At 37.8% G+C, this 12,735-nt stretch overlaps 1 protein-coding gene across 1 annotated transcript in view; it reads left to right on the top strand.

Moving 5' to 3' along the window:
* Window positions 1-12,735, top strand: part of LOC111142560 (Rho GTPase activating protein 28) — a 224,181-nt gene that overhangs the window by 169,586 nt on the left and 41,860 nt on the right. Inside the window, exons 8-9 of the mRNA XM_022495829.1 lie at window positions 10,467-10,632; window positions 10,739-10,830. Of these exons, the coding sequence (XP_022351537.1) occupies window positions 10,467-10,632; window positions 10,739-10,830 (258 nt within the window). The remainder of the gene's footprint in view (window positions 1-10,466; window positions 10,633-10,738; window positions 10,831-12,735) is intronic.

Below are 12,735 nucleotides of genomic sequence, written 5' to 3'. Positions count from 1 at the left end.
AATTACTTAGGAACTTAATAGTTTTCATTGACATCTTAAAATGGTAGGGTTTTTTTTTTTTCATCTTCTAGTTTGTTTTTGCAGAGTGTAAGGAAAGTAATTTTTTTTATATTTGTACAATTATAGCTTCCTTTCCAAAAATTCTTTTTACTTCAAAGAACTTTTCATTTGATTTTAAATTTGTGCAGATAATCACCTGAAATAGTGAAATTTTTCATTACTCATTCTTTAAAATAATCCTTTTATTTCTTTTTGCTGTCTTATTGAACTAACCATAATCACTTGTTACATTAAATAATAATTATGGGACTCTTTTGATAAGTTCTTGATTTTTTCATGAATTCTTCCAAGTTTCATTATTAAGTAGAATATTAGTTCTAGGTTTCTGAACCTTGTAATTGTTTTTGTTAGGAATGGAGGTTGAATTATATAAAGCAATTGTTCACCATCTATTATAATAAATATATTTTTCTTTGTTAAGCAGTTACCTTAGGAAATTCTGTTGATAGGTCTTTCTAATAACGAATTATAAATTTGTTGCTAAATAAACCCTGCTTGTGTTATATTATTCTTTTATTACATTATGGAATATCAGTTTCTACTATTTTAGCATTTTAACAACTGTTCTATTAGTAGGATTCTAATAGTGGTATTTAGCATATATATAATTTGCTTTTTGTTGTTACAGATATACTAATCTTGGTATGAATATATTAAGAACTTTGAATCCTTTTTCAGTGTTATAGAGCCATATATTAAAATTTGATGTAAATATATAATCTATAAAATCCATTATGTTTAAGCTTGTATTGTAATTATTTTTCATTTTATTTTATTTTTTTTCAGTGTTCCAAAATTCATTGTTTATGCACCATACCCAGTGCTCCATGCGATACGTGCCCTCCATAATACCCACCACCAGGCTCACCCAACCCCGCACTCCCCTCCAAAACCCTCAGTTTGTTTCTCAGGGTTCACAGTCTCTCATTGTTTGTCTCCCCCTCCGATTTCCTCCAACTCACTTCTCCCCTCCATCTCCCCATGTCCTCCGTGTTATTCCTTATACTCCACAAGTAAGTGAAACCATATGATAATTGACTCTCTCTGCTTGACTTATTTGACTCAACATAATCCCCTTGTATTGTAATTTGGTAGTGAAACCTCCAAGACCTGGCATCAGTGTAGACATAGTGTTTTGATTATTTTTTCAGTGGATATGGTTTTGGCATTATATTTCTTTCCATCCCAAAGGGTGTGAGTTTTGGTAACCTATATTTATTATAGCAAAACATTCAGTTTATTTAGCATTTTCAGTATATGCTGTTTGTGTGTACACACATATATACAAATATACACACACACTTATTTAGGTGTATAATTTTAAATTTTCTGTGAGGTAGGTATTTCACCTTTTTTGTTCCTAATATTTATGTCTTTTATCCCAATTAGAACTGTAAATAGTTGCCTGTTATCAGCAGTATTTTCTAGGAAGTCACCTAAAAATAAAAGCCTAATTGATTAATTATGAGCCTACTTTCCCTATTGTATTAATATATTTAATCCTTACTAATTTTTCATTCCTTCTTGGTTCTACTTGTATAATTTTTTCTAGTCTTTTGGATTATAAACATATTTACTTTTAATCTTACTTATTTGCATTTAAAGTTAAGAGTTAATCTCTGAATAACAGTTTAACTTTTATCGTAGATTTTTGGAGTTTAGTGTTCTTATTTTCTAACATTTAGCTTTTAATTTCACATGTGATTTAATTTTTAATCCAAGATATTATTAGAATGCCTTTAAATTCACAATTGGATAGATTTTGTAATTGTTACTATGTTTAATTTCAAACTTGATGGCATATTTGTCAGTGAATATCACTTCTTTATCTCTGAGGTATTGGGTATTTACCCAAAGGGGGAAAATACTAATTCAGAAAGTTATGTGCACTCCTGTGTTTGCAGAATTTTTTACAATAGCCAAGATATGGAGACAGCTCAAGTGTGCATTAATAAATGAATGGATAAAGATGTGGTATACATGGATGCAGTGGAATATTACTCAGCCATAAAGAAGAATGAGATATTATCATTTCCAACAGCATGGGTGGGCCTATAGGGTGTAATGCTAAGTGAAGTAAGTGGGACAGAGAAAGACAAATACCATATGATTTCACTCATATGTGGAATTGTAGAAACAAATCAAATGAACAAAATAAAAAAGACAAAACCAGTCTTTTGAATACAGAGAACAAAGTAATGTTGCAAAGTGGTGGCTGGGTGGGAGGATGGGTGAAAGAGATAAAGGGGATGAGGAGTAAACTTATCTCAATAAAGACTGAAAACTCTATAGAAATGTTGAATTGTTATATTGGACACCTGAAACTAATAGAGCACTATGTTAATTATACTTCAAGTTAAAAAATAAACATATGTCTCTAGAGAATTTGGCAAGATGTAGATTTACCATTTCCAATCTCAGGGACATAAGAGGAAGAAGGGGAAACCTTATTATCTATTAATTCAAGGCAGCTTTTATACATAGAATTATATAACACACCAACTCAAACCTTGAGGGAAAAAAAGCAGCAGCCAGCCAGTCAGGAAAAGAAACATCTTTTGAGTTAGTGAATTTCTCCTATAAGTAATAAATATGAAAAATGTTAGGTATGGTGTTTCTTGTGAAGGAAATATTATACAGTCAAAGTCTAATTTTGAGAGAACTCAAACAGGTAGTGCCAACTTTCTATAGATTGGAATTCAGAATAATCATACCTCATATATTCTACTCTCTAGTACTAGTGCTGCATGATTTGGGCAGTAGACCAAGCTTCACTGGCTGGAAAACCTTGCCTTTCCTCACCAGTTGAAGCCCCAGCCTCTTATGGTTAGGCACATAGGGAAATGGTAGGACCTGTTATGGACAAGCAAAGGAAGTGTGTTTTAAATGGGAATGGTATTAATACTTCAAATATATTCAGATAACTAGTAAAATTTCAAATGATGCTAGTGTTAATATGTTTAATGGGTGAGTGGATATTTTAACACTATAAATACCAAGCACCTAGGCTTTTCAGTCAACCTATTTAAAAATTCAAAGTCCATTTATTGGCAGATTTCTCCTCCTTTTCATTTTTACCATGTCATTCCCCTACTCTAACACATGAATGTTCCTTTGTTTTGTTCTGTTTGGTTTTAACCCTTAGGAGTGTCTCGACTTCTCTGTGTGGCTTTCCAAGCCTTCCATAATTTGAGCTGACCATCTTGGCCATTTTATTTCTCATATTTTTCTAATACCTTGCCTCAACTCCTGGCAAACCAGTCTCTCCACAATTCCATGTAGCAGAAATATTTCAGATATTTCCATACCTGAAATTATACCTTCATTTTGGGCCTGAATGTTTTTGCCAGCCGCCTCTGTATCTATAAGTCCTCTCCATCATGCTTGGAGTTCCAGGTCAGCTTCACCCGCCTCTGGGTGAAACCCTTTCGGGCCGCACCTCTTTCTTCTCCATTGCCCTCCAATAAATACATAGCTATGTTGTAGAAATTAGCTCTGAACAGTGGGTTGATTGTTTTTCAGTAATGTTCCATAAATGTTACTCTACTCCTCATTATAAATAATAACTCATGAGCAGGGATCACGATTAAATTTCTGCCTCCCCCAAGATAGCCCCCAGAATAATTTACATTACAAAGGGCAGGCACGCCTTCAGTCCAGTAGAGCTGGCTAGAGACTTAATAAATCAACTCAGCAGATGGGTACTTCTCCACTTCACAGACTAAGAAGCTGACATTTAGTAGGTTTAAGCATCCCAAACCATCAGTTTCAGCCTTTAAATAAATGTCTCTCAGTTTTCAAGAGTGTTGTCTCCCATTGGTGAGTTATTTCAAAATTTGAGAAAGCATTTCTCTTTTAGAAAACTTCAGAAGACCACTGAAAAGTGGTCCATATCATTTTAAGGATATTAGTGTACAGGTAATCTTTATTCTGTAGTTTTGTTTTTAGTACTACCAAAAATCTGATGGACAACAAATTGTATGGCTCTAGACCCCTTTTTTTTTTTTTTTTTAAGATTTTATTTATTTATTTGTCAGAGAGAGTGAGCACAGGCAGACAGAGTGGCAGGCAGAGGCAGAGGGAGAAGCAGGCTTCCTGTCGAGCAAGGAGCCCGATGTGGGACTCGATCCCAGGACTCTGGGATCATGACCTGAGCCGAAGGCAGCCGCTTAACCAACTGAGCCACCCAGGCGTCCCAGCTCTAGACCTTTTTATGTCTTTTCATTTTTTTTTTAAGATTTTGTTTATTTATTTGACAGAGAGAGTTGGCTAGAGAGGGAACACAAGCAGGGGGACGTGGAAGAGGGAGAAACAGGCTTCCTGCCTAGCAGGGAGCCAGATGCAGGGCTCAATCCCAGGACCCTGGGATCGTGACCTGAGCTGAAGAAAGACGCTTAATGACTGAGCCACCCAGGCACCCCTCTTCTCATTCATCTACCAATTATAGTAATTGGGAATCTATGTTTTAGTAATTGGCCATGTATTGACATGATTTTTACACAATTATAATTGTGTCATCTCTTTTGAAATAAAATAGGAAAAAGAGAACACAAAGCTCAGAATTCAAGACACCCTTGTGTAATTTGTAGCACATGATAAAGAATCTTTCATGAAACAGGTGTTCGGTTATTGTTAAATAAATATGAGAGTAAAAGAAACAACATCAGGCTCTGGGGAAAAGAAATGAACAGACTTTATATTGAATAGTACATAAAAGATTGGTGATTGAATAGCAAATTTCCATCATCACACACATTCATAGATACTAACTACCACATTAAAATTTATATTGGCAGAAATGGTAGAATTTGTGTATAAGTTTGTTTTTTTTTGTTTTTGGTTTTGGTTTTTTACTAATACCCATCCAGACTTGAGCAGTTGGCTTGCTTCACAGGGCTTTATAAAGATATGCAACTTCTGGGGCACCTGGGTAGCTCAAGTTGGTTAACCATCTGCCTTTGGCCCTGCATCAGACTTCGTGCTCAGCAGGGTGTCTGTTCCTCCCTCTCCCTATGTGCCACCCCCCCATTCACCTCACCCCCGACCCTCCCTACCATACTCTCTCCGTCTCTCGAAAATAAATAAAATCTTTAAAAAAAGAAAAGATACTCAACTTCTGACAATATTGCAGGAGAAGACAAAGCTTTGGCAGGATCTTAGTGAAGAAAGTAGCAAAGTAGAAATAACTAGAAAACACACTTACGGTTTCGGTAATTATTATCACTCTCACATTATTACACTCGTTTTTTCACGGAGGAATTAATATGTTGAGTATTAATAGTAGCCAATACTCATATTGTGCTCAGTGTGTATCAGATATTGTTTGAAGTGATTATAGAACAAGTCATTTAAAATTCATAATACCTCTTTGAATATGTTCTATTATCATCATCATTTTATAGATTAGGAGATTAAGCGATAGAGAACTCGAGAGACTTATTCAAAGTCACTAAGTGGGAGAGCCTGGATTAGAATCCCAGCAATCTGGCCTCAGGGGCCTTTCCATTTACCATCTAGCCACATCATCACCTGAAATTTAAGATCAATATGCATGACCACCACATCAAGAATAAAAAATACTGTCATTGTCAAACTATGTGACATCAAGCATTGTAATTTTTACATCTTAGGAAGGGTATAAGCAGCAAATTCTCAAGAGCTAAGAAGACCGTTATTTTCATCTTGACAGAGTTCTCTGTTGAGAAAACCATGTTAGCTCTGCAGGTTTGGACTGAACACAGAAACAGGAAATCAGGTGCAGGCTATGTATGGAATCGAGAATTGTTTTGGTGAGAAGAACTTGTGTAAACCGCAGAGCATAAATGTGATGGGAATGTTGGGGAGCATGTGTTTGTATACTAAAACGTCTTGTGTTCATTTTCCCTTGTTTCACAGTCTGTACTCGAGACTCTTCCAGCTCTACCAGTTCTCTCCAACGGATCTCCAGACCCTGCAGAGGCAGTTCAGAGTGCAGGGAGTGGTGAGTGGCACATCCTTTTATATGGAACTGAAGCTGTGTCTTCTCGCTTTTGCTCTGGCAAAAGCTTTTGCTTTTGCTTCTCGCTTTTGCTCTTGACTTTGTCAAGGCAAAATGTGTGGGATTTTTTTTTTCTATTTTGATTCTGTCACTCCAGCACTCACTCCTTGCCAGCTCCAAACACCCCATTCTGTCACACCAGACAAAATTAATTGAGCCAAATTGGAAGCAGAATCTTTTTCTCTTTCACTACCATCACATCATTTAGAAACTACTCACTTGGGTAATGTCTTTGATTTGAGGTCTCTTTCACAAGGAATCTGGATCTGCTTAATAGTTGCGAGTGGGCCAGGAAGTAGGACACTTCCAAAAATCTCTACTTAGGCTCAAGTGTGTACAGCACCAGAGCAACTCTCACATAGCAACTCTAACAATACATAAAGGCTAAAGGGTTACCTTTTAACTGCACCTCTTCCGCTTGAGTATTGTATTTTTGATCAGTGTTTCTGTTTAAAATTTTAAAATCTGTTGATTTGCAAATTTCTCCATTTAACTTTTAATGTGAGATTAATTAGGTCTTCTATTATTTCTTTTCGTCGTTGTTCTTTAGTCACTGTCTATAGAAGAGGGTAAAAGACATGAGTTCTCTTTTTTATAATCAGTTTTTTTTTCACTGCATATGAACAGTTTTTCCAGGCAATGAAAAAAGATGGCAAGCCAAATATTAGTTAGGAATCAGAGTTTAGGACTACTCAGATGATTTCTGGATTCACTTGTTTTTGGCCAAGGAATTTATTGTCTTAATTTCAAACTACCTCGCAGACAATGTGGGACATTTCTTGTTACGCATTTGGCTCTTTTTTAATAAACAGCATGGGAGGTCAGGTAACCAAATCAAATTACAAGAATTTGGGTTAATTTACATGAACAAACCTAGCAGTGAAGTCCAAATTGAATTTTAACACATCCTAAGAACCAAACCTCCCATAGTTTGGGAGAAACAACAGGAGAAGTGAATTTAGGCAGGAATTCTAGTGGGGTCTTTGCCCGTTCTCCCTTTGCCTTAAGCTTCTGCTTCCCCAGGAGCAGCAACATTGGGTTTAGATGGCCTTAACTGTAATATCATAACATACAGAAGAAATGCCTCATTTGTGGGCTTTCCTCTAGTAATCTTCAGTGCCTTTCATGAGATAGAAGAATCTAAGATTAAAAACATCAGAAGAAATAGAAAGTTTGTTTGGATAATGATTAGAGAAATTCATTCATATGGAAGTTTGAAGACCTCACATTGTTATTTAACCGAACTCCTCTAGGTGAGTCTGATTCTGTTCTTTGGTTGTAAACATTCTGATGTGCCTGTAGGTTAACTTAGAAATATTTTGTGCTTATTTTACAGTACATGATATTGATTGATTAAATGACATATAAAAATTGTACGTCCTTTTTTTTTTAGGTGATGATTATCGGAAAAAAAACATTCCACCAGAAACTGAAGAGCTGTCCTTTGAAGTATCTTATTCAGAAATGGTTACAGAGGCTCCAAAAAGAAGTAAATTCAAGAAATCAGATTTTAAGAAAGAGGACTATGCTTTAACTGTATGTAAAACCTTTCATGATTATTCCAATAACTTCCTATGGTTTTTCCATGGAACAAACTAGGATTTTTTTTTCTTTTTTTTTTTTTTTTCAGAGAGAGATCACAAGTAGACAGAGAGGCAGGCAGAGAGAGAGAGAGAGGGAAGCAGGCTCCCTGCTGAGGGCCGAAGGCAGCGGCTTAACCCACTGAGCCACCCAGGCGCCCCTTTTTTTTTCTTTTTTAAGTGTGTGTGTGTGTGTGTGTGTGTGTGTGTGTGTGTGTAGGGAGAGGGCAGGCATCAGTGTTATGCAGTACCCAGCCTGCCTGACCGTGTGTGTGTGTGTGTGTGTGTGTGTGTGTGTGTGTGTGTGTGTGTGTGTAGGGAGAGGGCAGGCATCAGTGTTATGCAGTACCCAGCCTGCCTGACCGTATCTGGCAGTGCTGTGTTGCAAAAGAGTTGTGAGGATGTATGCTTGAATACTGTTTTACAGAGGAAATAGGATTTCCTGGCTTGTGTGATTTCATGAAACTTCTATCCTTACTTACAGGTTAATGCAGATTCTAACTATATACTTAATTGTGTCTCTAGAAACCACATATCAGAGGGGCTTACTGCAAAAAGTCAGTCACATAACAAGAAGTGAGCACTTGCAGAACAGGCACTAAAAATCCATCAAAAATATTCTCAAGAATTTATAATATTATCATGAAATAGACAAGTGGAGCTATATACTTCATTATCCTAAAAGCCTCAGAGTATGTATCTATGTAACTATATATTGAAATCTATATCTATATTCAGGATGTTATATCCTGAAAGCCCACTACAAGAACTATGTTACATTGATCTGTTGGCTACTCAGCAAATGCATTTGTGAAGAGTTTGTGATGTAGAGTCCTGAATATTCTGTGCTGATCAGAGCTAGAGGCATGATGAGCAGCAGGGCACAGACAGTTTAAGGACTGAAACAAGGAGTCCTATAAAAACTGGCAGAGTCTTTACCTAGGTAGCCTGGACCATTCCCAGACAACAACCCCATGATGAGGGAGGAGCAAGAGGGCAGGGTAAGAACGGTAAGACTCACTGAGTGTCTTCTACCAGCCTGTGCTGCACTAGGTATCTTCATTGCAATCACCCTGTGACTGCTCCCATTTCACAGCTAAAAAACTGAGGCTCGAAGAAGCTAAGTTATACATCTAAAGCCCCACAGTGAGTAGGAGGCTGAAATAGGATTTAAACCTACATATGTCAAACTCTAAAACTCCTTCCGGTCCTTAAGCAAACCTCTATGTTGGAGGGCACAGAGTTGTTTTGGGGCAGAAGATGGAATCCACTGGGACTCTGGTTTCAGGGGCATGATCTTCAGGTCCTCAGATGAGGATGCTGGCCCCCAGTTCCTTCAACCGGGCTGTCCCCTCCTGAGATTTGGGTCTGACCTGACCTGGGGTGCAGGTCAGTCTCCTGTGAAGAACTTTGTGTGGGATTTAGCAAGTGGTAATTACGTAATTAATGATTGCAGTTTTTGCCTTGGTTGTTGTTGCTATATATTACTGTTATGTGGGGACTTGGTCTCAGAAAGAAGGGAAAACAACTATGTTTTTTTATAGAACAAGTTATGTCCCAAACCGCATTCTACATTTTGTTTTTTGGGGTTTTTGTTTTGTTTTGTTTTGTTTTTTTTACTTTTAAAATACTTGAGTTGACTAAGTGAACAAATGAATGAATGAGTGGATGGTTAAAAACCTCAAGAAAGTTCTAACCTGAGGGACCCCCTATAGAGAATATACAAAGCTTTATAACTGAAATAATTGAGGTTTTTCTACTTTAGGAAATTTTTTTCCATACCAGCTTTTTTGTGAGCCATGCTAACTTGTGGATATTAATAAGAACAATTTCTTTCTTAAAAGGTCTTACTTAGGGGTGCCTGGGTGGCTCAGATGGTTAAGCCTCTGTCTTCAGCTCAGGTCATGATCTCCAGGTCCTCAGATGCAGCACCATGTCAGGCTCCCTGTTCAACAGGAAGCCTGCTTCTCCCTTCCCTCTGCCTGCTGCTCCCCCTGCTTGTTCTCTCTCTCTCTCTCTCTCAAATGAATAAATAAAACCTTTAAAAAATAAAAGAGATCTTACTTATTATAATCTTCACAGTATTTCTGGATTGTTCAAAAGTTTTTTGTTGTTGTTGTTACCATTTTACTGTATTTTGTTTCCTATTGTGGAAATGGGGAATATAGCAATTTCATTGTCTCAAAATGATAGTGAGGTTATTTGGTACCTTCTGTATGTTTTTATTTTTTAGAAATATTTAGGCTTTAAATATCTGAATTTGAGGTTTAAGGTACAATAACTACTGTCTCAGCACACTTGTGCATCACATTCAGTGGGGAGATTAGTTAGTCTTTTGGAGGATGCAGAGAGAATACGTCACACCTGATTAGAGGACTGATGGTCCCCTAACCTGAAAGGATACATCAGAAGCTCTTCTGGGAGTACTTAGATGTTGGGATCTGTGTGAACCCTGTCATACGTGCCGCTGGTCAGTACATTCCATGTGGTGCCTGGGACATCAGTGGACAACACAGAATGTTTCTTGGAAGAAAGATGTTTTCATGGTTGTGATGACAATTTTATAGTACACTTCAGACCACTGTTTTGATTCTAATTTAGCATAAGAGTGTTCTGCAAATGTCTAAAAATCATTCACAATCTTTCTATGACACAGCTTGCTTCTCAGAGATTTTCGTACAAGTAGCATGTTTTGCTATACAGATTTAGAATGTCCAGGTGGCATTTGAATGAGGAGATAATAATTTTCCTTTGCCATAAGAAATAAATATCTTCCATATGTATTTTAGAAATTTATTGTCCAGAAAACCAGATTCGGCCTAACCGAAGCAGGAGATCTGTCTGCGGAAGATATGAAGAAAATCCGCCATCTCTCTCTAATTGAACTGACTGCCTTTTTTGATGCCTTTGGAATCCAACTGAAAAGAAACAAAACTGAGAAAGTAAAAGGACGAGGTAGTTAAGACAGGTTTCTTCTGATTTTAACACTTTGACACCCTGGAATAAGAATAGTGCTTTGCTGATTCCTTTTCCTTTCTTTCTTGCCCATTATACAATGAAGACAATGGTATTTTTGGCGTTCCACTTACAGTCCTATTGGACAATGACCGAAAGAAAGACCCTGGAGTGAAGGTTCCCCTGGTGTTACAAAAAGTAAGTGGGATGTAAATGACCGGGGAAATGGTAGAGCCTCCTGTTTGCAGTTTGGAGTTGTGAACCCACTAATGAATTTTCTTGTATGTTTAAAGATACTAACACCCACTTAGGACTCAGGCCCTTGGTGATTTTTAGATTTCTTCATGCATCCCCAAAGCATCCCACAGCGCTTGGAACCAGTTTGCCTTGCTTCAGACTTTTGGAACCCTTTGCAATGTCTGACCATAAAGCATCAGGTGATGGACACAGATGTTCTGTCACATGGCTTCCCTCTGTCATAATTTTTTCCAGTATTTTTTAAAGGTTACTTGTGTGTATTATATGTCTCTGTATTTGAATATTCTCTGCAGAATACAAGATGACCATTAATCATCAGCTGTACATTTATTGATTAAGTATTTGCTGAGCTTTATCACAGGTTGGGTGTTTTCAAATATGTATGTATAATCATTTAAATGAATTTGCCAAACAAAGCTTAATAAAGCCTAAAATGCACTTTTCTGGTGGTTTTTCAGGTATGACTATGATAGGATATATTTAGGTGGAAGGGAGTTTTGAGAAATGATATTACCTTAACTTTCATCTGCCAGTATCTCTGTGACCATCATTGCTCAATAGCTGATTTGATTTTAAGTCATGATTTTTATAGCCAACAATTTACACTGGATTACTCAAGCATGTATTTATTCAATAGTGACATCCAGTGGCACATTTAAGATCCCAAGCCCTAAACACAAATCTTGTTGCATTTTAAATTGAGTTTTTAAGTAATATAGAAAAATATTGACTGAGGAAACAAACTTACCTTATTCACAGTAACAATGCCATGCCTCTTTACTATGTACTCTTTAAACTTTGCTGCCAGGGCCTCAGACCAAGGGGCTTCTCAAGTCAGGTGATGGCTGCTGATAGAGGCAGAGGACGACGATGAGAGAGCCAGAGGGTGCTGGCGACGTGCCAGCATGCATGGGGGCATTTGAGGGTGCCTCCCCTGAGCAGATGCCTTCGATAGGCTAACATGGGTAGTCAGCACTGAGCAGCGTGAGGAGGTTGTGTTATCATCTCCCTTCTACTCATGAGGCCACTGAGACAGAGGAGGGTGAGATACCTCACCCTTGAACATACACCCAGCCAAGAGGAAGGGCGAAAGGAAGCACAGACTATGTCCATGGCCAGAGTCCACGGTGACACGAACATTTTCTTTCCTTCTTTGAATTAGAACTAGAATGATGACCTCTCTCCTCTATGTAAAGGACAGAGTCTGAAGACAATGCATAAGAACCTAAGACTGAGGAGATTCAACACATGAATTTATATTATTATGTAACTTAGCAAATGGAAGGTGCCCAGTAAATGCTAGTTCAACCAAATCTGGATTTATATCATCTTAGCAACTCAATACATGTTAGCTGTTACTACTCCTCATGTCAAGTATTCCCCATTGAAGACAGCTTAAGGTATTATTCTTCTACTCCTATGGGAGAACCTTTTTTTATGGACATACTTCCTTGGCCTAGATATGCATTTCTCACCCTACCTGCAAAAAGTACCTTTGTTCAGGCATCACCATTTATTTATTTTTTTTTAAGATTTTATTTATTTATTTGACAGACAGAAATCACAAGTTGGCAGAGAGGCAGGCAGAGGGAGAGAGTGGGGGAAGCAGGCTCCCTACTGAGCAGAGAGCCCGATGCGAGGCTCGATCCCAGGACCCTGAGATCATGACCTGAGCTGAAGGCAGAGGCTTTAATCCACTGAGGCACCCAGACACCCCAAGGCACCACCATTTCTTAAAAGGAAAAGAGCATAATCTCACAAAACAAACTGAGGGTGGCGGGGGGGCGGGGGCTAGGGAGAGGGTGGTTGGGTTATGGGTATGTGCTATGGTGATTGCTGTGAAGT

Source organism: Enhydra lutris, unplaced genomic scaffold, assembly GCF_002288905.1.
Source record: "Enhydra lutris kenyoni isolate GAN:26980312 unplaced genomic scaffold, ASM228890v2 scaffoldscaffold8, whole genome shotgun sequence".
NCBI classification, from domain to species: Eukaryota; Metazoa; Chordata; class Mammalia; order Carnivora; family Mustelidae; genus Enhydra; species Enhydra lutris.
Note: the sequence above shows the minus strand (reverse complement) of the source record. Positions and strands in the feature narration are given on the sequence as shown.